This window comes from Phaenicophaeus curvirostris, chromosome 23 (genome assembly GCF_032191515.1).
Source record: "Phaenicophaeus curvirostris isolate KB17595 chromosome 23, BPBGC_Pcur_1.0, whole genome shotgun sequence".
NCBI classification, from domain to species: Eukaryota; Metazoa; Chordata; class Aves; order Cuculiformes; family Cuculidae; genus Phaenicophaeus; species Phaenicophaeus curvirostris.
In genome coordinates, this window is record NC_091414.1 from 192,796 (window position 1) to 219,828 (window position 27,033).

Below are 27,033 nucleotides of genomic sequence, written 5' to 3' on the forward strand. Positions count from 1 at the left end.
AATCTGCCAAGGGACAATTTGAGTAATGGAACATGAGCCAGGGTAAGATTTAAGAGTATGTTTGAACAAGTATTATTCAGCAACAATTGCATTACCAATGCTGTTTTTATAAAGTAACCTAACCTCTCAGAACTTGGGAATCTGAACAGTTTAAGGATTGTACTGTATGCTTCTGAACCAACTGCAGGACAGCAGGAGATAAGGAGGGAAACACTTCTAAAACTTGCTGTTGTTTAATGCCCACTCATTAGTCAGTGCCTAAAAGCAGTGCAGTGCGTATTCACAGCAAAAAGGGTGCAGCAACAGCCTCGATCTTTAGCAGCGAATACAGGAGATGATATGAGCCAAGAGCACTGACATGTGCTCCCTGGTAGGATCAGGATCCCTCTGGGAAGGTTACTCCAGGGAAAACCCTGCTGTTTACTGAGCAGCTCCTTTAAGAATAACATTTTGAAGCATGTTATGTTTTCCCTACAACCTTATCAACCTTATTCAAAGACCTACAAAGAAATAACTAGTCTCTCAGGATGCGCTCAAACAACTGCAGAAAGCACGCCCTTAAAATACTGAACATTGACTGCTCTTGTCAGCCCAGATGCATAGATGGGAATACAGGCTGAAGACATGCTCTGTTTTGGCAATGACAGCTGCAATATTAATTCCAGAAAATTCACTTGGGTTTTCCCACTACCGCAGACACCAAGTGATGCCTGCACAACAGCCTGGGTGTTTGGATCAGCAGCGTTGCCTCATCTCACCACTGGCACAGAGCACAGTGCGACCACCACAACCCCGGTGGCAGGTCACAGGCTACTTGGCATCACAGCATCCCCTGCAATATCGACTGCAGAACACAAATCTGTTTATCTCCTAAACTTCTCCATACCTCACTAGCTGATGTTCCATACATTATTTTGTCCCTGATCTCCCACATCCCTCTGATCTCTCTCCTCATGATGCTCCTCATTTGTCTGCATGCTATATTGGGGATCTGACCTAACAGAACTCCCTGGAAGAATAACCACCAGATTTAGGGCATAAGATCAGTCCTAGGAAAATAAATATACCCACAAAATTACTGGTCTCTTACAGCTTCAGCAGCCTTTAAAGACTATGCATTTCTTCCCCTGATACTATTTTTCACAGAAGCATCACGAAATAATTTGAATGACAGGTGACAGTATTGCAAGAACCTTCATCCACAGCCCTTGAATCACAAAAGCAAAGCAAGGACTTAACGATAACTTGAAGAGATTCTGTTAAGGTGTATTATTCAAAAGCCACTTTATGTTTTATTTCATTCCAGCAAGAAAGGTCATTTTTTACTTCCCAGCATGGGAACCCGAACCTTCTTCCACAACAGAGAGGAGGAGCAAAAGGAGGAGAGGCAACAGAGCTTGCAAATGATCTCCATGACTAGAAAGAAAAAGTTCAAAACCAGGTAAGCCACAGAGTTAGGGAAAGGCCAAGTAAATAGAGTCCAGACGGGACTCTCTGCACTCGGTACTGAGCATTCACAGATGTCTTGAATTTTGAGTTTATCAAGTTATGGAGCTTTGTCTGGATTCTTTTACATGCATCTGCCTCTGGAAGTGAGGAAGAAGAGACTTGCAGCCCTTCAGAGATATTGATAGCAGCTGCCCTTGCCTTGACCTCTGAAATACCACAGTAAGTCAGAAATCATTATAACTCAAAACCACTGCATGCAACATTGCCTTTGCAAACAGGGCTCACAGGTTCCAACCCATTTCGCCAGACACTAAAAGGGCAGGTTCAGTCAAGAGGTTCTTCTTTTAAAATGAAAAATGCCAGTCCTTAATTAAATGCAGGAAACAAAATTCTATTGCCCTGGTACCTGCGATAATGAGTAATATTGCCCTGCTCACACACAAGGGCTTAAGGGAAACCAGACTTCATAGGAACAAATGGAAAAAACACTCAGGTTAATAAATGAGTAACAGACAGAACTTCTCCTCTTTCCTAGAAAATCTTGGCCATGAACATGGCTGTTCATCTTTCTGTGATGGCTGAACAATCTAAGTAGTTAGCAACATCCCTCTTCTCTTTAATCCTTCTCCCAGTTCCCTGATCAGCATTAAAAGTGGTCAGGTAGTGGGTCCTCTTCTTGTGCCACTTAAGTATTATCTCTCATGGTCATGCTGCGGGTTTCTGTGAGGCAGAATTGCCAGACATTCATATGCATACTACATGCAAACTTTACATTTGTTCTGATTTAGTAAAAAATATGTGCTATAAAACCACAATAAAGACCAAAATGAAATAAAAAGCATTCTCCTAAATTCAGTTGGCTTTTATCATCCTTTATTGCAGGGATTACAAGCTAAGAAGAGAAACTGCTATCCTAGAGCTAGAACAGAGGGGGCAAAAGAGAGTTCGGTTTGGGAATGACATGGAAAAACTGGAAAAGGAGGTTATTAAGAACTGCAGCCTGCTGCGCGTGAGAGCTGACCGGAAGGCCCTTCGGAGGAAGGTCAGATCAGACATCTCTATTGGTACCAGAAATGCCAACAGGATTAAAATTGCGAAGACTAACTAGCATTCTGGAGAGGATAGAAAACATAATCAGGATAACCTCAAAACAATTAGAAATAAGGACAAGGCCTTATATTCCTGCCACTGAAGCATTATCACATGTCTCTTGTAAAAGAATTTGTGAAATTAGAACACAGTCCCTTTCTGTTGCCTTTACATAGTCTATCCTTGTCACAGGCTGTAGAAAAGGCATGTGTAGAGAAGGAATACATTGAGCGGCATTCGGGGCGACCACCTATGTTCTGGATCCCCCTCAGAGTACACGCGGTCTGGGAGAGGATGGAAGTGAAGCTGGCATGCACAGTCCTGGCTTCCCCACCACCGCAGGTTACTTGGTACGTCAGTGTATAGCAGTGACTCACATTGCCCATGTGGCTAACAGTGTGTGTGCATCTCACACAGCAACCAGAGGAGTAACACCTGTGTCCGGCTAGAAAGAAGGAAGGGACAACTTCAGAAACCACAGAAAAGACTTTCAATTCCCCAGTTCCTCTATTAGGACCAGGAAAGACATTAAGAATTCAGTGGGTCCTGGAGGCAGTGGACAGTCCTGCGGGTGTCCTTCTGGGATAGGACTGATATACACGTATATATCCCTGCTTCCCTTGCTGCTGTACTCTGTCCTGCAGGCAAACTTGGGATTTAAGTCTCAGAAACCAGAATCTCTTGCCAGCACTAAATCACCACACACACACAGACACCCCCACACACATCCATCATCAAAGCTTAGCTACCTTGGATACCATGCAAGTTTCAGCACTAAACTGGTTTGTAAAATACAAACCAACTCTTTCATTTACTCAGCTTTCAATATTTACCAAACACAGGAGAGGAAGTGTTATGTACTAAGCCTGACTGTGGCATTTACCAATAATAACAGAGGGACAGGAATAAATGAAAGATCACCTCAAAAAAAGACCCAATTTGAAAAGTGTACTTTGGTCGGTTTGTTAAAGTGATGAACCATTACTCCCATGGAAGGTTTGAAGTATGCAAACATTTGGATTACAAATGACTTTGTAGGCAGCCAGCTCTGCTGCTGTCAGAGCTCCTGATGTCCTGTGTCCTTCCAGATCAACCTCTTAAAATTATTCAAAGAGCAAAGAGAATATGAGCCCCCACACAGACTCACAGTGAGCATAAGGAAGAGAGAGACATCTGCTCAAACTCCCTCACATAACCTGCAAAGCAGGGCACTAAACTGCGGAGGAAGTGACAAGCCAACACTAAACTGCCCCATGCAGTCTGCAAGCAGCCTTGGGCAAGGGGCACACACAGGCCTATGGGAGGGGATCTAGGGTAGCTGCAAGGAGACCTGTAAAAGAGGGGATTGTGTCTACTCCTGTTTTCTGTCGCACCCCTGTTGTGTTTGACATGGTTAACTTTAAACCACAGTGCTAATTTTACCAGTCGATTTCTCCATCCTTTCCTAAGTGGCATGTTTCCTTTGTGTTCAACTAGGTTTAAAAATGGAATTCGTATTGAACCTCACCTTGCCCCAGCAGGAAAATACAAGATAAAAAACAAGTTTGGGATGCTGACCCTGCACATCAGCAGGTAATGTATGTGCTCTTGTCTGAGCTGTTTTTTCAGCTGAATAAGACCTGCTCTCCTGACACTCCCAGTTTGTGTACACGAAACAAAAAAAGATAATTTCTCTGGAATCTGACCCTGCTTGACTCTACTGCATTGTGTCTGAGCTAAATCTTTGCTGCAATCACAACAGCAGTTCATGAGTTTTTTTAAAAAAACTTAAAACCATTTAGAGCCGTATTTATCTTTGCTCCTCTTTTTAGGTATGGCCAAAACATTCTCATTTAGGGTAAGGCCACGCACATTAAGAGCCCTTCCTGAGCAGACATACCATGGCAATTTAGGATGGCTCAATGTAACCAGAATGACAGTTCAAAAACTGTGAATTATGCATAAAATAAAGAAACGTGAATATCTGCAGTGGAACCAAGCATTCCACAGGTCTTTTGCTTGTTCATTACTTGAAATGTTTGGCTTCTGTGAACTGAGAAAAAACCAAATTGACCACTAAGTGTAAGTAATCCTTGTAACTGAAAGTAAAACAGCTTCTTGATGAAAAACAGGTATTCATTTCTAACTTCTGGGCTTAAAGGGGAGTTTGACCTGTGAAGTATCGAGAACAACTGAAACCTAAATGGAGGGGAAATGTTTTCCTTCCAGGTGCTCCATAGAAGATTCTGCTGAATATAGTGTTGAAGTTAAGAATCAATACGGCGAGGCTTATTCATTTGCTACAGTGCTTGTCAGGAGTAAGTAGAAAATGTTCCTTTGGTTTAAAATGCACAAATTCTGTAGATTCTTCAAAATATTTTCTATGATATACATTATATGATAGAAACATATAAGCACTCTGTAGAAACAGAGAAAGAAGTGAGCACTCTGTTAGTAAGAGAGAAGAATTCTCTCAGTTATTAGTGAGGGGAAAGCACAACCAGGTGAAATAATGTATAGGGCTGATACAACAGCTCCTCTTTCTCAGTCTCCTCTGGACTCAGGCAAAATCATTTAGATTCCACATAGACACAGCTGTCCTTCCACTGTGCTGACATTTTACTAAATTTAGGCACTTGTTTATTCTGGACTGATATGAAACAGCCATACAGTTAAACGCATAATAGGCTTAGAAAATCTGTTGCATTTCTGAAGATAAGCTAGAAACTGCTTAACAAGTACTGCAGCTTTCAAAGTGATTTCTCTGTGCACTGTTGCATAGAACACCATATTTCTCTCTTAAATCCGTAAGTACCAAGAGCAAATCCAGAGAAGAGTAACAAAGCTGGTGAAGGGGCTGGAGAACAAGTCTTACAAGGAGTGGCTGAGAGAGCTGGGGTTGTTTAGCCTGGAGAAGAGGAGGCTGAGGGGAGACCTTATTGCTCTCTACAACTACCTGAAAGGAGGTTGTGGAGAGGAGGGAGCTGGGCTCTTCTCCCAAGTGACAGGGGACAGGACGAGAGGGAAGGGCCTCAAGCTCTGCCAGGGGAGGTTTAGGCTGAACATTAGGAAAAGGTTTTTCACAGAAAGGGTCATTGGGCACTGGAACAAGCTGCCCAGGGAGATGGTCAAGTCCCCTTCCCTGGAGGTGTTTAAGGCATGGGTGGACGAGGTGCTGAGGGACATGGCATAGTGATTGATAGGAATGGTTGGACTTGATGATCCGATGGGTCTCTTCCAAACTGGTTATTCTATGATTCTATGAAATACAAGACTGTCTTCTCTCATCCGTGCTGTGCTTAAAATAACTGGCATAGGCTCTGCAGATACACATTGTGCACAAGCCAAACCCAGACATATGGCAAAGGAAGTCAACTACCAGTAATTAAAAGGAAACATTATAGCAAGCTTTAAGAAGTATGCAGTGTAGTTTCATAGGATCATAGTTTAGCTGTTCACATCTCATGTATGTATATGCATATATATAAAAAAACCCCAATTTTGTCATCAAAAGCTTGCTGATAGAATGGCAGACAAGTCACCACTTCAGAGGGACTGACAGAGTCAAGGGAGTAAATCAAATGGTAACAGGTGAATAGGAAGGGAACAGGTTTGCTTTGGACATCTTACTGTTCCTGACGAGATGAGTTTCTTTGACTGATTAAATTGCAAAGCCAGCTGGAACTACTTTTTTTGGATAGATGTCTTCTTTGATTTAGGCAGTATCTTTACTGTTAGTGCTTTAATAGATTCTTGGCTCAGTCATGGATTATGTTATCATCATTATTCTTTGCATGCCATGTTTTGATCACACCTGACTACTCTTTGGGCACACAAAAGTGTACAGACGAATGTGACTCCAGAATCATAGCAGAAGTGTATTTTTTATGATATCTTTCAGGTAATTACACAATGTCAAAATTCAGCATATCTGGAAATACGTAGCACACAGCAATTCTAAAGGGAAATGTATAATAGCCCAGAAAACCTTCACTTGCAAGCCTTCCCAGATTCCTAACTCCCCTTACCCTAAAGCAGAAATACAGCAGAAGTTACCAGGTATGCAATGCTTCCCTTCTATGAACGTTCTCAAGCTATGTCCAGAACTCAGGAACTAGGCCTTTGCTGGAAAGCAGATGCAGCTGTCTGAAAAAAATTCCACGGCAATAATCACATACTTCTACCAATTTCCATCAGCATCTTTAGGATCAGAGCAGGCATGATGATAGAATAAAAGCACAGAAACCCTTGAATGGGACTGCTCTTTTCACCTTCAAGTGCCTCATTAAACTGTCCTTCATCGGGTCTGACAGCATTTCAAACAGCTTCCAAACATTGCTCCTGTGGTTGCGGGTGAGGTCCACTGTTCCTTCTCTCTTGACCCTGTCTAATGCCATCCCAGTAACGTGACTCTTCCTTTTGCTATTTGCATTTAACATTCTGAAAATAGAGACTACACCAAGGCCTTAATCCTGCCTCTACTGGAAACATTCCTCATCCCCCAGGCAGGCTGTTGGCATCTCTTCTGCTGGTCCCACACTGTCTGGAATGCCCTTGATGCCAGGGAAGGGTCTAAGGATCTATGGTTACTACAGAAGAAGTTCCCTTTACCTAAAGACATTGCTGAGGTTCTCACAGGACCTGGCATGAGGCTTTGCTTTGCCCCTTGTGCTTTCTGATTCTTTCCTGTTCAGCTGTTAACTCTCAGTCCTCACCTTCTGCTTACGGGACAGCTCTGCTACTGCCAAGCTTCACTCATTGAAAAACTAGGCATTATTCTATATGCATTTCTTCCAGCTTATTAGAAAATATCTCAATTTCATCCTGTGTTCAGAGCATCCGTTCTTAGACTTCACTCCAAATCATTTCATTTTGTGCTGGGACACCAGCACTTCCCACAGGCCAGATCAGGCAGAGTGGGCCAGCATTCACATATGATGCCTCCAAAGAATCCACGGCTGTTGAAAAGGAAACACACTTCCCTACTGAAGTAGGCTGTTGAAACAAGTGATTTGGTAGGGCACACACTTCCCTCGGCTCCATGAACTACCACAGTGTCTCAGGACAGACATCCTTTCTTTTGGTTGAAGCTTGAAGTCCCATCCACTGGCAGTCTTCAAGAAGCCCACATCTTCCTCTGTGAATGCAGTTTAAACCCAGAGCTTTGGCCAAACTCCACTTTCAGTAATGTTTATGACACCAACACTTTTTTCTTTCCCGTGCTGTATGTGGCAGTAAGTAGCTGTCATGCTCTGTCTCCAAACAGGGACGTTATTGAACCATTTCAGTTACGGGCGATCCAAGATTGCCACACTCCTGACTTGGACACTACCATATTGGTACACTCCTACGACAAAAGCTGTAGCTCTCTGTTCACATGCTTTTATTCAGTGTAAGTTTTCTAGAGCAGCTTAAAAAGACAGAAGCCAAAATGAAAACAAGCCTTCCTTAGCTACACATAACCGCCTGCACATATGAGCATGTAAAGCAGTATTACTTATATAGAACAGTCGTATGAACAACTTCCTATGTAGGCACAACCTCAGTTGTTTGTGAAGATCATCACCAGATGCATTAATGTTTTACCACATGATGATGCTTTGAAGGTTCACATTAAAAGCTTGTTTGAGGGAAAAACAAAATTTGCTGAGCATCGTTGGGTGTTTTTTGAGGGGAAAATAAACACTGGCATGAGAGTTCCTAAATGCATTTTCTTCTTGTCTTACAGAATATTATGGAAAGGAGTCAGGGTTTGATTCAGAAATATACAGAAGTGAGTAAATGACCATTATTATTATTTCTTTTATTTTTATAGCCTGAAGCAATTTAATTGTTTCTTTCTAAGCTATAGCTTTTCCTATTAGCCTGACTGCACATGAAAAGTGCAAGGCTCAGGGAGCACTCTAAATCTACAACACTAAAAATACTATCAGGAGGAAGGCTCTGGGAAGCCTCTTTATCACGCTGACTTCTACTCTTATTTCACAGGATCCCTTCTGGCCAGGGAGGCAGATTTTGCTTTTCCTCTGACACCCTTATTTTCAAGAGAAAAGGAGCCTTTCACCCTCTCCTGTTACTTCTCTTCTGATTTACTTGAACACCAACGAGACATTACCTGGTTCAGAGACGGTTTGTATGCAGCTGCTACGTTTATATACACATACCTATAGGAAAATACCATTTGAAGTCATAGTTGTGTTTTAATGTTCACAGAAGAGAATGAGAATTCAGGATTCTTGAGGTGCTTTTAGCTCCTCTCAAGCACCAGATGTTATTACTTAATTTGTGTATTTTTCTTATTTGTAAAAGGAGGATACCACTAAAATGTTTTGGAGGTAATGACATTTCTGCTCACAAGAACAATTTGAGGGCCTTAGTTCTATACAGTGAAAGCAGCGAGTGCTTGAAAAGCCAGCAGTTCTACAGTGAAAAAAAATTTTGGATATTCTGTGTCATTCTGCTGGCAATTTGTCTTCTCATGCTTCACAGGGGAGTTGCTGCAGAACTCTGAATGTCAGGAACTGAAGTACCAAGACTGGGAGGCTTCTCTGAGGGTGTCATGTGTTTACAAAGAAGATGAGGGATTCTACACTATCCATGTCCCCTTGCTGGATGGATATAAAGAGCAGACCACTTATGTGTTTGTCAGAGGTATAAACAGGATTCTATCCTACTTAGTACAAAAGATCCTTTCCTAATACTTTAGCATAAAGGAATTCACAACCTCATTCACAAGAAAATGTCTCCCAGTTTTGTGCATGGATCAAAATGTCTAAATCTTATTCTCTGTAGTGATTTAGGCACTAGAAAATATGACTTGTGTTACTGGGATGTAGGCCCTTACACACATAAAATTATGGTGCTGAATGAAAATTTTGGTACAGATAAGAAAAAATCTAACCATTATCCCTTGGTGTTTCCATAGATGCTGCAGCAGAAACTGCTGGTGCACCTGGATCCCCTCTCAACATAAAATGCCATGATGTAAATAAGGACTGCTTGATTCTCTCTTGGGTAGCACCCAGTGACAATGGAAGAAGTCCGATCCTGGGATACTATATTGAAAGGTCTGTATGTTAATGACCTTTGAGAAAAACAAAAACATGATCATGTTGTGGAAAAACCAGGAAGGAAGTCCAGGGGCTGTGTTCATTTCAGGTGCATCGCTGGGTCAGAGGACTGGGTCCCGTGCAATGACAGGCCTGTGAGAACCTGCAGGTACCCTGTCTTGGGCCTTGCTGAAGGACAGACATACCAGTTCCGAGTAAAGGCTGTCAATAAAGAGGGCATAAGCCATCCATCAAAATCCAGTAATCCAGTTACGACGTATGACCCCAGCAAGGACAAGAGAGTGACAGGTTTGTAGTAAAACCAGGACAATCTTCTCTTCTAAGTACAAAGTAGGGCCGCAGGCAGAACTGAATGCAGTCCAGACTGTCCGCACTCGCAAACATCACTACAATGCCTTTGCTGAACACACACTGGTAATAGTCTGAACAGAAAATGATCACAATACCAGTTACAACATTTCATTGCATGTGTAATAGATGTATCCAATTACGCACAGAACAAAATGACACAGTCCTGTGCTCTGCCTTTTTTGAGACGGCCCAAGCAACTTCTCTCAGCAGCTAATGTTGCCCTGCTTTACATTGCAGTTATTCCATATGACAAAGGCAGGACAATTGAAATTTTCAAGGATGAGCTAGAAGGTAAGCATACTGACTGTCCTCTCAGAGAGAAATGATTGTTACACAATGAAATCTGTAATAACATGACTCTGGATAAAACGCACTTAGGAAAATACATGGTGAAAGATCATTGTAAGCTGCTCAGGAATCATCAACTGTCCTGGACACCAGAGCCTTCTGTAATAATCTTGGTTTGCCTGTATGTACCCAAAGGGTTTACATTTCCTCCCTCATATTGAAGAACCTTACTTTATAGTGGGAAAATATAATCCATTTTAAAACAACTTCATTTCCCGCTGTGCTGTAATTAAAGCAGAGCCTATTCTGACTTTCCACAGAACATATTAAAACTCCCTTGCCACCCACCAACGTTCATGCAAGTGAGGTCAGAGAAGATTATGTGGCTTTGGCCTGGGACGAACCAGATCCAAGAGGCAGGGAGCCACTGAATTATTATGTGGAAAAGGTAAGAAAATAATATCCCATAGAAGGGAAACTGCAGAACAGAATATTTTATTTCTGTCTAGAGCACAGGCAAGGTTATTCCCTGTCTCAATACCTGCAAAATTATAGACACAAAAATGGCTTGCTCAGCCTTTTCCGGCTCCACAGTTTATTTGAGCTATAATCTTGACTCTTAACACCACCTCAAGTAGTAATAATTAACAAAGAATAAACAAGTAAGTTTTACATCACCGAACAGTAGCAAAGTTTTAAGGCAAAATGTGTTCCTGCCTGATGGGCCTTCAGTGTGGAAAAGTTGGGAAGAACTGCACAATAGTTCATTTTCCTGTTCCCTCGAAGCATTTTGCTGTTAAATTAGTGTCTACTATTGATCTCCTTTAATACATACTCATTTCCCACCTGCTGTACCATTTCTGCCACAAAAGGGCCCTCTGTTGCCAGGGAAGAAAAGTTTTGGTGTATCAACAAGGAATATATAATTTACTTTTTTTGTTTGGTTTTCTTGTTTAGTTTTAAAACTACTTTCCTGTAAAGATCAATTTTGTTATTACTCAGGAGCATTTTAATCTGGTGTTACATCATTAATGGTAAATCATCACCTTTTTTGTTACAGTCGATTGCAGGCAGCAATTCCTGGCAAATGGTTAATCAGGATATGTCAGTTAATTCCCCAAGATTTGCACTCTTTGATCTTGTTAAAGGAAAATCATTCTGTTTCCGCGTGCGATCTGTTAACAAGTACGGAATCAGTGAGCCGTCCCTGCCCAGTGAGCCTGTAACTGCTGGAGCAAAACTGGGTAATTATTTCCTTAAAATGCTCTACCCTAACACTATGGAAAAGGAGATGCAGTATGGAAGCAATGCGTGGATGCCCTTGCCCTCTTTCCTTGAAACTTCATAGTATATGATTACACAGCAGTTGCTTTGATATCAGGAAATCTCTTAAAGCCTTAGATCCTTGTTTAATTACTTTGCAGTTGGTCGGTGCAGTGTAAATCTAACCAAGCAATGATGGGGGAGTTACATTTAATAGAGTAAGAGACAGTTGAAGCCTGTGTTTAATTCAAGTACGCCTCCAGCACTGTAAAAGCAGTTACATAGACCAGTGTTGGATTGGACAACAGGACTGCTGAAGAAGCCTGTTTCTGGAGGCTTCAGACAGAACAGCAGTTTTCGCAGGCCTGATTTGTTTTGTATTTTTCCTGGACTGGGCTGACAACTAAGAGATGCAAAGACTCACTCCCACGTTTCCACTGTGAAAAGAGACAAGCACTAACTCTTTCATTTATTTCACTCTCCCACACTAAAGCTGCCCGCTGCCCATTCATCCTATGCTTCTTGTAAGGAGTGCAGTAGGTCCCATTTCATGGTGGAGTCACGTGAGACTTCCTATACAAGTCTCCTTTCTCCTCTGCTTCAGAGAAGGTTAAGTCAGTGTAACCCTGCAGAAAGCAACGGGCTGTAAGGGAGAGAAGTATGAGATACGGCAAACCCCAACATAAAAACACAGGCAGGAGACTGGGACAATGCCCGTGGTATTTCACTCTAATTTGGAAGTGAACCTCTGGAAAAGCTGAATAAATCAAACAGGTCAACTCACTTATATATTTTTTTACTTTATAAATTTTAAATTCCCCTTTTTTTCTCTGTTTTTTATTTATTTATTTATTTATTTTAGCTCCTCTGCCACCACCATCTCAGGTTTTAGCTTTCCGAGACACCAAGACATCTGTTGTTTTGCAGTGGGATAAGCTAAAGGATGGCCTGAAGCCTCTTGGCTACTACATATACTGTCAGGAGACTGGAACAGAGGAATGGCAAACTGTAAATAATAAGCCCGTGACATGTAATGAGTAAGTCCAGCTATTATACTCCACTGGGAGAGGACTGGGTGCCAACTTGGATTCTCTGTGAACTTGGATTCTTCTGTTTATGATTGGAGTCCTATTTCAGATAAAAAAAGAACTGCCTTTACTGCACACACAAAGGCATGCACACACACAAACACCACATCCTCTTTTAGAATTAAGCATCACTCAAAGTCTCGCTTTTACATCCAAAGCCAGACTGACAGCAAAGGCTGCACATATCTTCATAGACTGGATCTGCAGAAGGCATAAAAATTGTGGCCCCAGCAGAACCATATGCCATTTTCTGCTTGTTTTCCAGCAGAATAAGTCGGTGTCACACAAAGACTTTGGAAAACCTCTCTAGCTGTGGGGGTGACATGTCAATCAGACAAAGTTCACTGAAAAGTCCTATTTATTCTACCGATACCACCAGCCAGCAGTGTGACACTTCTCCATCTGAGCTATACCTACTGTCTGATTTGTTTGAACTGCACTGACATGGTGCACTTTAATTTGCAATGGCAAATAATGCTTCTGTAAGTAACAATGCCTTATTAAAATGTATTGCTGTCTGTTCAACAGACTGGTTGGTTACCTGTACTTTGAACAGTCACACACAAATATTCATTTGCCCTCCTAGATTTACTGTTCCTGGGCTGCAGCCTGGAAAAGAATATGTCTTTTGTGTGAAATCTGTCAGTGAGGCAGGACTAAGCGAAAGCTCACCAGAAACAGACCCTATTGTTGTAAGGGCAGCTATTGGTAAGTAACATGCACACAAGTCAAATCCCTCCAATGTACCTATCATGCATAGCTACTATTACATGTAGTGGTAGTAATGCTGGGCAGATAGGCAAAGGAAGGCAACGGGGAACTGTTTTTCTTGTATGCTGCAGCTTCCATCATTAATTATTCTTGTTAAGGGTGGACACAGTTACTTAGCATTTTGACTTAGCAGTATGTTACATTTTCAGGATTCATTCGGTACTGGTAAAAGTGACCATTTTAAGTGCTCAGTTATCCTGCTATCTTGAAATCAGTACTATGTATTACTCCAGGATAATTACAAAATCCTACCAACCGCATTAGTCAGCATCTAACCCTCCATCTTCTCTATTTTACCAAACCCACTGCTTCCATCTTTTCTATCAGAAAAAACATAAAGTAACATGCAAGAAACATCCATGACTTTTCCTGTGACTTCCAAATAAGAACCTGATAATTTTCAAGTACTTTTACCCTGCAAAATTGGTATTATGGGATCTTAACACAAATAGAATCAAATCTGCTATGAGCATACAGAGATTTCCTCAGCCCAGTTTATCCTGTACCTACATCTCTTTTCCTGATCCCTAGATCCCAAACCTGCAACGAACAATACCTTGTTTTCTCTCTCCCTGTGCTGTACAGCTTGTCCATCAGCACCATACGGGTTTGTTCTTCTAAACTGTGGGAAGGCTGAAATGACCATCGGCTGGAAACACCCAAAGCGCAAGGGAGGAACAAAGATTCTGGGTTATTTCCTAGATCAGCATGATGCATCTGAACTAGATTGGCATGAAGTCAATATTAAGCCAATTCCCCAGCGAGTTTACACGGTATTCTTTTCAGATATAATACTGTCTTTTAAGCACAGTGGGAACTGCAGCTATAACAAGGGTTAAGCTGTTTCCTAGTCTAGAACTGTCTTCCTGCCCTCACAAGACCACCACCACGCACGGCTGCACTAATAATCTATTTCACTTTGGAACCCAAAGGTCAGCAACCTTGAGGAAGGTCACTTTTATGAATTCCGTGCCTGTGCGATGAACATGGTTGGTGTTGGGGAAGTGTCTGAACTCAGCGACCTGTTCAAATGTGAAGAATGGACGATGCCAGAACCAGGTATCTCTTATGTAAAAACAACAGCCAGAAAAAAAATTGCTGGGTATAACAGTTATCCCCTCACTCTTCCCTGAATCCGAGGGGCTTCTGGAAACTATAGATCCCTATAAGGGTGGCTCCTTACAGAAAAGCATACCAATACATCTAGCAAAGTTCCAAGTCAGATATGGGTTCTCATTTCTGCCTCACACAGATACAGCACCCACTTTCAGAGAACAAAGAATCTGGATCTAATATCATAATGTCCTTGCATACCACACCAAAGCATGAAACAAGCCGATGTACGCTTTTTTTCTAGAACCTCCTCTATAGTTAATTAGCACAGAAAGCATGCCCTGTAGACCCACTATTCAGTTGTTATCATAACGGCTCTGTTCTCCTATCTCATGCTCAACCCAAGTGCACCTGATGCATTTGTTAATGCTGCTGTTTGACAGCCTGCCCTCCTTTCAACAGGCCCTCCCTATGATGTGAGGTGCACTGAAGTCCAAAACACGTCCTTGATGCTGTGCTGGGAAGCACCACTGTACACAGGAGCAGGCCTGGTCACTGGCTATTACGTAGATGTGTGTGAAGAAGGGTCAGAGGAATGGAAACAAATAAATAAGCAGTTCGTAGCCACCACCCATATGAAGGTCTGTATGTGCACTTAATATCCAAGTGCTGCGCCTCATTTAGTCTTACATTAATCCCTTTGTTTCCTGCAGGTTTCAGAACTGGAGACAGGGAAATGCTATATTTTCCGAGTGAGAGCACTGAACAAGGCTGGCATTGGACTTCCTTCACTCCCCTCAGATCCTGTGGTAGCTAAAACCAAACCCGGTATGAAACCAGAACTGTGAGAGCTTCTAAATACTATGGTGATTCCAGTAAAAAACTGCTTTATGAAACACCATCTATGTGTTTGAGAGCAAGAACAAACCTCAGTCAAAATAATGGCAGGCAAATCAAACTGCCCAAATTAATTTACTCTAACTGTACATGTTGAGTTTGGTTTTTTAATTATTGTTTCAGTTAGACGCCCAGAGTCCAAGCCCCGATCTGTTTTGGTAGGGAAAGTTTTGTAGCTTGTTTTTTTATAATCATACAGGTACAAATGAAATTGAACTTGGGGTCGATGAAGAGGGGTACATTTACATGGCTTTTGAAGCTCCTGAAAAGAATGACTCCTCTGAATTTATCTGGTCAAAGGACTATGAAGGACCACTAGATTCTGACAGAGTTCAGGCTGAAGAGAGAGGCAATAAGTGAGTAGATAACACATGTTGCAAAAATTAATTGTTGACTGTTGACTAAAGAACACATTAAACAATGAGAAAAATATCAAGCCAAATGTTTCCCTCTCCTTCCAACATTCAGTTAAAATACATATATTCTACTGAACTCCTGCAAATCTCTGTTCCTGATTCTCAGCTCTCATGACCATGAAATGGGGTGTTCAGTGCAACCTTCAGGTCACAAAAGGGAAGCATCGACCATCATATTGCTAAAGTTCTGCCTTGCTCCTCAGTGTTACATGTAAATGACAATGAACACAATATTTGATGTTCCAGGTGTGTCAAATATATTGCATTCTGTTACAGAAGGCATAATTTTGGAGGAAAACATAATTTTTATTATTTTTATTTTTAAGTTCTAAGCTTATACTGAAAGACCCCTCTGAAAAGGATCTGGGTATATACTCAGTGGAGGTGATGGATGTAGACGATGATATCTCTGCCAGCTGCACTTTAACAAAAGAAGGTAAAGACTAATAATTGACAAGAACAAAAATCTAATGTGCTGTAATTTTCTAATAGTAGAACTTTAGAGGAAAATTTCTTGGAGAGGAATAGTAACATAATGACACTAGCATCATTAGAAAGATGTTTCCCATTCCTTGAAGGCTCAAGGGTAGTTTCTTTTACAGGCCCCTAAGGAAAGATTCCATGCTCCTGGAAGGTCATCTTTCCATTACAGTTCAGATTTCACACACAGTTATACTATGACAGCAATGTAAAATTTCTTTAACATGCTTCTTGAACTGATACAACCAACACTTTATTCAGACATAACTAAGAATGACCATCACAACCTTTCCTAGTCCTCCTCCCTATGGGATGTTTTGTACTTATTATCTCCTTCTTGACACAAATAAAAGAAGTTGATACAACGAATTTGGGTTGGCCTAGTTGTACTAACCTAAATGACTTTTTGTTTTTCTATGTGTTTCAGATCTGGACAAGCTACTGAAACGCAGCCATGAAATCAGGAACCCACGTAAGTGGAACCAGTAAGAAGCCACTGCTACATGTACAGACTCTGCAAGGGGAACCCAGGCATAAACCCTAGTTCAGCCAAATTCTGAAGTTTGCCTATGAATTCCCCTGTGTGGTTCTCTTTTATTTTCCAGTGATCAAGCTGATATCTGGATGGAACATTGACGTTCTGGAGAAAGGAGAAGTGCGGCTGTGGTTGGAGGTTGAAAAGCTATCACTAAATGCGGAACTGCATTTAATCTTCAATGACAAGGAGCTTACAAGTACTCCAGTATGCTTTGTTTTGGTTTTAATTCTGATTTACTTTCCCTCTGCCAGACAGGGAGATAGAGCAAGCCTGTATGTTCCCAACTTTCTCAGTTCCCATCAGATATTTTGATGTGTCATTTTGGAAGGCACTAAGGCCTGGTTTTCCACTGTGCATGAGCAGAAAGCCAAACTGTCTGATTCTTAAGCTGTCCAGTCCTCAAATCAGTTGAGGCTGCAGCACAGCTGCTCCTAAAGACAGTGTAATCTTCCTCTGTGCAGCAAAACCTTCCATGGTAACACTCAGAGAGCATCCCCTCTTTATCCAGATTTCCTGTTATCCACCCCGACCTGAGAGGCTACCACTGACAACCTTGCTGCAGCAGAGGCTTCCCTTTCATAGGGGAATTTTCTGACAACAAACCTCAGCTATGTGTAATTCACCTAGCAATACATACACATGGCAGGGCAGAGAGTTTTGCCTTGAATGAACAAACTCAACTCATTAGAATGGATACTAAAGAAATACCATCCCTCACAATGAGACGGGATATTCGTCTTCTGCTTTACCAGGCAAAGCTGCAGGCTCTCCACCCTATCTCTGTGAACTGAATGCAGATATATCTCATGAATCTTCAGAGCAGATGAGAGTGGTTTTTTTCTCAGCCTGAGGCACTAGAAATAACACTGCATCATGTGTTACAGTAAACTCCCACCTTCCGGTGTGTTCAAAAAATGTCCTAGCCTCTTCCTTGTCTTCCCATACCAAGTTAATTTTATAACATTTAAAAAGTATTTAGAATGACAGGACCAGAGGGGAGCACAGTTAAGAATGAAGAAAAATATAAATCACTCGCCTCTCAGTTAAATATCGTGCAGCAATGCCAAGACAACAAGAACAGACAAAACAAAGGGACAGGACTAGGCCAAAGAATTTCAGAGCTGTTATTGCGATGTCAGGGGTTTTTAAAACAATGCATAGCAAATTCATTGAGGGCCCTGTTTGCTCTAAGAACTGTCTTTTCTACTCTGGAGAACTGACATGGTTACGCACCATTACAAAATATCTGTTCAGCTCTTTGTCACAATAATAATTTCTTCGAGTAAACAACGCAGCAAGGCATAATTATGATACTTATGCTTAAGCATCTGGCAGGTTTTGGGGTGCACCTACAGAAGGTTCAGTAGTGCTGCATAATGTCAAGAGGTGGTAATATTACTCATCATTGCCCAAATATGCAATTACATGCCACAGGTGTGTAATTAAGTGCAACACTTCTATTATACTAAAAATCATACAGATTCTGGTAAGCTGAAAAGTCTGCAATATCCAACACAAAAGAACGTATTGTGTTACCTTTTAGAAGAAACTTTCTCCCAGAGAAAAGTTCTGCAGTAAGCAATTCTACTGCATCTACGTACATAAACAAATGAGTCCCAGAATACAGCACATGCAAGTGCTTTGACTTCATTTCTCCTGTAAGATGAGGGATGTCTATGAGGGTGCATATATAAAAGGACCATAATGTCTGAGTGTTGTGGAAGATGCTGTGCCAGGATCTGGCCTTGGAACAGTTGTACTGTGGGAAAAAATCCATTTATGATATTTGCTTTGTTTTACACAGACACATAAAATAAACTTTGTCAAAGGAAAAGGCCTCATAGAACTGATAATCCAGGATTTCTGTGATGATGATAAAGGGATGTACACAGCTCAGCTGCAAGACGGAAAAGCTAAAAATCAATTCACCCTAGCTCTTGTGGATGAACGTAAGTGGAAATTCAGGATCAAATATAGATTGCCACGCTCAGTGGAAAGTTTTCTATGTACTTAAGGCCCCAAAGTATTTCCAACAGTTACAATGGCACACCGGGAATGGGGAGAACAAGTTGTTTATTTTAGTGCACATTTAAAGTCCAGGAATCGTGTAAGAAATTATCTGAATTTCTCTTTAACATAAATTGAAGCTTTTGGTCTTATAAATGGGGTCCTTAATGATAAAAATGGTTTGCTAAAGCAAAATATCCCATACCACGCTAGTTATTTTTTTCAGATGTTTTACATATTAACTTGCTATGGCAAACTGTGTCTTGGCAGCAAACAGTACGACATATGTTATCACATGTATTCATTTATCTCAAGACAGTGCCAGCTTGAAAATTCAGTGTATTTAACAGCGAGTCAACTGCATTAAACTGAACACAATAAAAAAACCAGTGCCAATTGTACTGAAAGAAAGCTGAATGAGAAACATACAGGGTCCTTATAATTGCCAGTACAGAGAGACTTTTTTAATTAATTAAAAATTGAAAAGTAACAAGATATTCATTCAAATACTTCCCACAGAGCGTCCATCTCTATGCTCAGTTCTTGCAGTTAGCTTTCAAGTGCCCTGAAGCTTCCAAACTTTTTGAATGGAAAGTGTCTAAAAAATGCTAAGCCCAGATGACTCCCTTTACAACCAGTGGACAACACAGGCACTTTCACAGAGTGATTCAGACATGCTAAGTCCAGGATATAAAATAAGTTTGATTAATCATTCTCTTAAAGTGCCCATTTTTCTTTACAACAACGAAGGAAAGAGAGAGAACTAAAGTTACATGTGGTTGTCCAAAACAGAGAAATTCTACACTCTCTGCCTTCCTGTGTGTTTCTTAAACATTTTAAGTTCAGGGTTTCTAGCCCACATTTTTGTATGGTCAAAGCTCCTATTTAATTTCCTAAATACATAATAGTCTTTCATTTTAATAAACTCTTGTTTTAATAAAAATATATGTTAGGTTCTGAGCAATCAGCACAATGACAGAATGATGGCACTGATCTGCTCAGGGTTCTCAGGGGGGAACGTAAGTAATTTGGGCACCAGAGATGTCTTATAAACAAATGTCACAACCCCAGTGACAATAACTTTTATGTTATTCAGAAACTTCTTAAATGTTACACTGAGAAATACCAGGTGGTTGTTGACTTTGACCATTGGTGTTCTCATAGATTTTGCTAAAGTTGCAGAAGAGGCGGACGCAAAACAGAGAGGATGGAAGAAAATGCAGGGTAAGAAAAGCTAAAGGTTAATGACTTGCTAACAGGATGGCAAAACTTGAGCGAAGCCATTTCACTGAGTGCTCTAAATCCTTTTCTCTATAATATTTTTCAAGTGTGTTATTTAAGCTGATGAATACACTCAGATAAGATTCCGTATTTTGAGACAGTCTGCCCCACTCTTAAGAATCAAAATACTCTATTACAAATATTCACTTAATAACAAATGTGACACCTCACTAAACTATAGGCCTGGACTCCTGTCCTCAGAGACACTGAGGGTAAGATGAAAGTGTTTATGAAGTAATCTGTCCCTCAGTTTACCGTCCCAGAACCAGGAGGAAAATCAGAAAGTGTGTGGCTTTTCTATGTTATTGCAATTCACCTGGGAAATCTCTATTGACTCCTACACTGACTTGATGCAAAGTGGAGTCACAAAGGACTGGTTAGACAACACCATTAGCTACGTTTTGTGATGGGATTCCTCAACAACGACACGCTACCTAAGGACATTGCACAGCCAGCAATAATTACATGCTCTAAACCGTAGCGCTTACTGCATGCAAAACAGGATCATGAAGCATTCCTTGCAAACCTGAGTGCTGGGAATCGCCACTAGATGGAGGTGTTTCTCTAGACAACTCTCCAGAGCTGTGGAAATATATTACAAAAGATGTATTTTCTTTTACAGGTCCACATTTTGTAGAGAATTTGAAATGGAAAGTTACTGAGAACTGTGAAGCACTCCTTACCTGCAAGGTACATACAGCTGGGTGACGCAAATGCAGTCTGAATTCCTTTTTAGATGGGTAGATGAACAGTGTTCATCCAAATGCTGATTTGCAGACCACTGAAAGTTAAGTGATAGTATGTCGTGGACAAAAATTTAAATAAAGAAGTTTCTTGATTCTGCAGCTATGTTCTAATGCCAGTAATGTTCCATACTAGAAGGCATTCAGAAATAAAATGTCTTTGGGACCCTGACTTCTAAATGTTGACTTCCAACAGGCAACGAACCTGAGAAAGGACACCAGCTTCCAATGGTTCTTCAATAAGAAAGTACGAGCAGGCGGTGCATTCGATCCACAGACTGGGATAGGAACTCTTCGTATTAAAAAGGTGAAAAATATAAAGCAACTCACAGGCTTGGGTGATTGCATGAAACGCAAAAAAACACAGATGAGTTTTAGTGCAATCCCTGCTCTCGGCTAATTTGAATCTTGTTGGGGTTTGATTTTTCACTTTAATTTCAAACAGCCGAATCACCTGTAGAAAACAAGTAGATAAATGTACGTGAACAGGAATCTCTGCTCACACAGGCCCGAGGACCAGCAGGAACACTGCAGGCTGGAAGTTAACAGCATTGGCAAAGCAAAAGAAGAAAAATTATCAAGCAAAGGGCATTCACCATCACCGAGTCCCAGATATACCTGCACCTTACACCACCGAGGGCACAAACAGTGGTACAGAGCGACTAGAGACAAAAGCTGAGACATTAACTCTCAGTAACTGGCCGCATATCAATTCAGAATGAACCAGAGCCCATTCTAACCTTTTAAAAGAGGCTCTGGGGAGAAATGCCTTTTTTGTCCTCATTTTTGATCAAACCAGCCAAATTCACTGGGAGGGAAGAGAAAATCTCAGCTTTCCCCCTATTTTCCAAGTCCTGCCTTATTTCATTGACATGTGAAATTTCAGGGGGAGATTTGGTTTAGGGGTTTGGTTTGTATTTTTTTAATAAATATTTCATATGTACATGTGTGTTTGCTAGATAACCAAAGCAGATGAGGGCCAATACAAAGCACTTGTTGCAGATGATCGAGGAGAGGACTACACCAAACTTGATCTTGCAAAAGGAGGTAAAAGAACCTTCCATCAGACAGTAATACACATTCACACCTCTGCCTCGGATTAATTTTGCATTTAAAAACAATTCCATAACTTTCTGCCACATTATTAATTAGCATTGCACTCACATGCTCTTACAGGGATTACACCTGCATTAAAAGTTACTTGTCAAATGTAGAGTTTCCTGATCCACAGCAGCACATAATTATATATATATATAGGTATGAGGTCTGACACAAAAAGAAACGAGACTATGCCTTTAACTTTTTACTTAACAAATTAAGAAAATCAACTACAACCAACTTCAAAATAGTTCCCCTCTGAGCTGACACACATTTGCGTGTGATGCTGCCAATGTTCCATGCAATTCTGCAGGTGCTTTTCTGAAAGGCTGCAGAGGATCTCCATTGCTTTTGCTTTTCTTTCTACCAACAAAAATCAGGTCCTTTGAGCACTAGCCTAATCTTTGGGATCTCTTCACCTGAAGCCTCAGTTGATAATAAAAGTTTCCACCACAGGTTTCTTCAGTTTCACGAGAAACTTGATGTGAACTTACTGTTCGCTTTTGCATAGAGACACTTTCCAACTGAGGGTAAGAAAACATCTCTATTTGAATACGTGTCTACTCATACTGGGTGAAGTGATGGAGCCGAGTCTTGCCTCAGAATACGTTTTGTACACATCTCTTTAGCTTCTCCCTCCCACTCCTGGTTAGTCTCATTTTTCTGTGTCAGACCCCATATGATAATAATCTTAAAAATCACAAGTATTTCACGTGAGATAGGAGTCATAAAATGCACTATGTAAAATAATCTTTCATTCTGCAAGAGTTATATAGACCCCAAAGAGCAGAAGTCCCCTTTCTACCTGATCTCAGGGCTTTTTTTTTTTTTTTTTCACCTGCCCATACTGTACTTCATTTCAGTCAGTCCTCCAAAGCATCAGGAGAACAAACTTCCATTTCCACACTGCATCCCCCACCAGTGAAAAAATCGTAGGCTGAATTACAATGACAGAACAGGCATTAAAGACAACATCAGGTAGAAAACCAATTACACGTTACTGGAGATTCCTGCTCCACTTTTCAGTATTCTGAATATGCTCTGGAAATGGGAAAATAAATACACAATTCTGACATCCTATTGTCATTTACATATATAGTAATTTATCAAGCTATGACTGCATTATAAATTCTGTCAAGCACCACATTTAAAAGCTCAGCAATGTTTCAGTCCCTTCAGCATCAATCAGATCAGATGTAATTTCCCAAATTTATAGACACTTAACTCTTTATGTCTTTGCAGCCTTTGAAGATCTCCTCAAGGAGCTGTGCAGGATCAGTGGTATGTCATTTTCTCATAAGTAATAATGGAAGGGGAGAAAGGTGGGGTGCCACGATCAGAGCAAACTGCTCAGTAGCTGTCCCCAGGTTTGGATCACATACACCACCACCCTTTACTATTTATTTAGTATTAGAAGCACCATCAAACTCTCAAGGAGGATGGTCACTAAATAAACCCAGGAATATAAAACCCTCTGCACTTACAAATTAATTCTGTGAGCTTTATGTGCCAGCAGCCTGCTCCTTGTCACATCACTTGCCATGTGAATTTGGCCAAGTTGCACTATTTCTGTCTATGAGAGATGTATTCCAGACCCAAGTCTCTAGAAAAGGTGCTGACATTTTCCTACCAGCTGCTAAAAGACCTGGGGGCTTCAGGAGGCAGAATACCATCCTGCTTTCAGCTAGCCATGTTCTCCAGAGAGAAATGTTAATAGGCTGCTTGGGATTTCATTTGTGTAACATATCAAATTGCCCACTCTTGAATGTCCTCCTCAATGTCAGTCTTTCAATTACACTGTCAGCTCTTTCTGCTACACCTCTGAAAATTCAGCCTACTGAAGAAGGCATCAAAATCTACACAGATGTGAAGTACTACACTGACTACATGAAAGCAACCTGGTATCACACGTAAGTCCCAAAAAGATATTTGCAAGGCTTCTGGAGTCACATGTAACTTGTTATCATCAAAATTAAACACACTGGGATTGAACCCATAGCTTTTTAACACAATGGCAGATTTGTCCAAATAAGGACTAAAAAGCAATTCAATCTGCATCCTGAAGCATGCCTGGGAATTCCAAAGTAGGCAGTCACACTATTCTTATTGTTGCATTGTAGAAATAATTAAGAGTGACCAACTTTACTAGAATAATAACAATGTGTTTAAGGTACTGCTCAGTTATTGCCACTTTTGTTATAGACAGGAAAGAAGTTTGGGTTTGTTTTTTTTTCCACATTCTTTATTTCCACTACTTTGTACTTCCTAAAACACTCTATTTCCTTGCTCTGAATAACAAATACTCCCAAACATCACAAAATTATTTCCAAACACTAGCTAATTTAGCCTCATGTCTTGAAAACATAAAAAAAATGGTATTTTATTAGACACCACCCACACAGGTGGGTTGATAAGTGGGCTGATTTTCAATATTGTTATAGGGCTGAATGCTTACAAATACTCAACATCAAAATCCTATTTAATCTCGTTTATAAGTAAGAACTAAGAGGTCTTTTGTAGAGTTTGTAGAGTCTTGGCAAACTGCCTAGAAGTACTAGATGCCCTGTGAGACTTTCGTGACTGAGTATATAATTCCCCATGAAATTAACAGTGAGGTCCTGACTCCCACTCTCTTATTCTAACCAGCATAGGCCTAAAAAGTTATCACTCCAATGCATACAGCTCTACACAATACTGTTGCAATGATATTGTTTATTTAGGGAGAAACAACTGGAAAGCCATGACAGACTGAAAGCTGGGAGCACAATGAATCAGATCTGGCTTCACATACTGAACCCCGCAGATGCAGATAAGGGAAAATACACCCTGATGTTATTTGATGGGAACACCTCTCACAGACTGTCAACTGACTTGTCTGGACAAGGTAATCTGAGTCGAACATTGCTGCCATGGGAATGAGATACACCTGAGCTGCTTTCCAAGATTCCTTCAAACCAGAGGCAGTCATTCCTGTCTTTTTTTATCTGAACCAGAGCCACAGTTCCATGACAACACGCTGGGAAATCGGGTTAAGGAGGACAGTGAAGTGCCCATAGAAGTCAGAGGAAACAAGGGGAGAGAACTGCACAGCAGCAAAGCCTGCTGCCATAGCATAAGGCACTCCCTGGGAAAGGATGAGTGGGAGGGCAGCTGCTCCTAGGATGTGTCAGATTCCTCCATAGGCCACCAGAGCTTACAGGCATTGTGGAAAAAGAGAATGTGGCTCCATGTTTACAAAGGCTTTTCCAAACTGTTGAAAGTTGAAGGGCTTTTTCCTCCTCTGGAATTCTCTTTGGAAAAGGAGTACTAGATCACACTTATTTCAGTAGTATTTAAATAGGTTCATACCTCTGTAAGGCAGATACAGATACTGTCTAGATGACAATCACACAGATCTGTGCGTACAAATACCTGTAATTCCAACATTGATGCATTTATGTTCCATCTACCAAGTTAAATGAAATAAACAGCAACTTTCCCTAAAACGTTTTCATTCCTTGCAGCCTTTGAAGATGCCCTGGCTAAGCACAGAAGGCTAAAGTAAGTTGCTGCCTACATATTTTCACAGCTAAATCTATTTTGAGTGTCACATCCTGTACTGAGAATACAATGCCTAATAAATAAAACCACTATAATTTTCTTTCTCTCAGGGAAGCAGCAGTAGCAGAAAAGTGTAAGTAAATTAATTTCCCTCCTTCTATGGAACAAAGCCAAGTAGTACACTGATAAGTAAACCTAAAAGGTTATATTTGTTCATTCCTAGGTCGTGCCAGAGTTGTTCAAGGTCTGCCAGATGTTGCCACCATCATGGAGGATAAGGTAACACTGAGTAACTGTTCGCATAATTAGCCCTTGCACAGACACAGAAGAATAACTGATGGGGAGAAAATTACTTGTTTTCCCCTCCTCTGTTCCCAGCAGCTTTTCTGAGCTACTGCAATGGCCAAAGCACAATTCCATCAGCCCCCCACTGCTGTGCATCCAGACACGCGTGTGCTTCTGTACATGTAGGTGCTCTTTGTGGCACGGAACCTTTCTCCCAGGTTACAGACATTACTGCATCCTAGATCGGTTTCACAGCCAAATCCTGTCTGCTGTCTTCCCATTTCAGAGGATAAGACTAAGGCCTTTAGGTACCAGACCTGATTTTCTCATCATATAAACTTGCTGCTTACATTTCTGAGTCACATTCCCCTTTACTGGTACACAGGCAGAATAAAATCCTGTCAGGTAATTGCAAATTCACTACCTGCCTATTTAAGTATCGCTTCACAGTGTATGAAAGCTATAAAAAGACAGCAGCACAAATATGAGTCAAGCTCAGTGAATTCAGTCAGGTTAAATCTGATTATGTTGGAGGATATCAGGGAAAAGAGTGGACAGTCATGGAATCTCATCCATTGAAAATCTCTCATAATTGATTTTTATTTTTCTTAATTTCTCATCAACTGAATTTCCTTGCTCACTTTATCGTCATAATCTCTTTCTACTATCTGTTTTACAACAGACCCTGTGTTTAACCTGCTGTGTATCTGGAGATCCTTACCCCGAAATCACTTGGTTCAAAAATGAGAAGGTTATAGTCTTTAAAGACCGTTACAAAATGGATGTGAAGGGGACAGTTGTCACAATTACCATAGAGAAAGTCTGCAATGAAGACACTGGAAAATACAGCATCCATGTCAAGAACAAGTATGGTTCTGAAATCGGGCAGGTTACCATCAGTGTCTATAAGCATGGAGAGATACCAATAGGAATGGAAGAAGAGTAAATCCCAGATGGGATTATACTAAAAAAGCCTAAACGAATTTGTCAACTATGTCTCATCACATTTTAAATGAATTTAACTCCTCTGGATGCCTTTCAGCATTTCCGCCCTAGAGTTCAGGCTCATGGCTCTGGTTTTATGTTAGTAATATTTAAGTATTTGCAGTAGTTGTTAGGAAACAATTCTCATGCATGTGTGTGCGTGCACGCACCTGGCATGCTCACCTTACAGAGAAACCTTCTTCTAGTAAATCCCTGTGAGAAATACCAGAGGATTCACAAACGAGAACCAGGCTTTTGGTGGAGTTTTTCTGTATCAGATCACTACGTGTTACTGATTATTTTGTGGCTGACAAATGCTCGTGTGTGTATATTAAACATTTACCCTTGGTGATGGCTCAGACT

The 27,033-nt window shown here is 40.9% G+C and overlaps 1 protein-coding gene across 1 annotated transcript; it reads left to right on the forward strand.

The window, feature by feature from the left end:
* The first annotated feature begins 1,320 nt into the window (after positions 1-1,320).
* MYOM3 (myomesin 3) lies at positions 1,321-27,020 on the forward strand. Its single transcript, XM_069875525.1, has 36 exons — positions 1,321-1,441; positions 1,594-1,668; positions 2,332-2,491; positions 2,731-2,888; positions 4,015-4,110; positions 4,747-4,835; positions 8,246-8,290; positions 8,506-8,646; positions 9,007-9,168; positions 9,443-9,584; positions 9,676-9,875; positions 10,176-10,229; positions 10,547-10,674; positions 11,287-11,470; positions 12,352-12,526; positions 13,164-13,285; positions 13,934-14,121; positions 14,281-14,407; positions 14,864-15,042; positions 15,115-15,229; positions 15,498-15,654; positions 16,041-16,150; positions 16,622-16,666; positions 16,800-16,936; positions 18,537-18,681; positions 19,904-19,963; positions 20,643-20,710; positions 20,960-21,070; positions 21,723-21,810; positions 23,104-23,142; positions 23,666-23,771; positions 24,582-24,745; positions 25,365-25,401; positions 25,512-25,534; positions 25,625-25,680; positions 26,369-27,020. The coding sequence occupies exons 1-36, from the start codon at positions 1,335-1,337 to the stop codon at positions 26,630-26,632; spliced, it is 4,257 nt and encodes a 1,418-aa protein (XP_069731626.1). The 5' UTR covers positions 1,321-1,334; the 3' UTR covers positions 26,633-27,020.
* Positions 27,021-27,033: the final 13 nt, after the last annotated feature.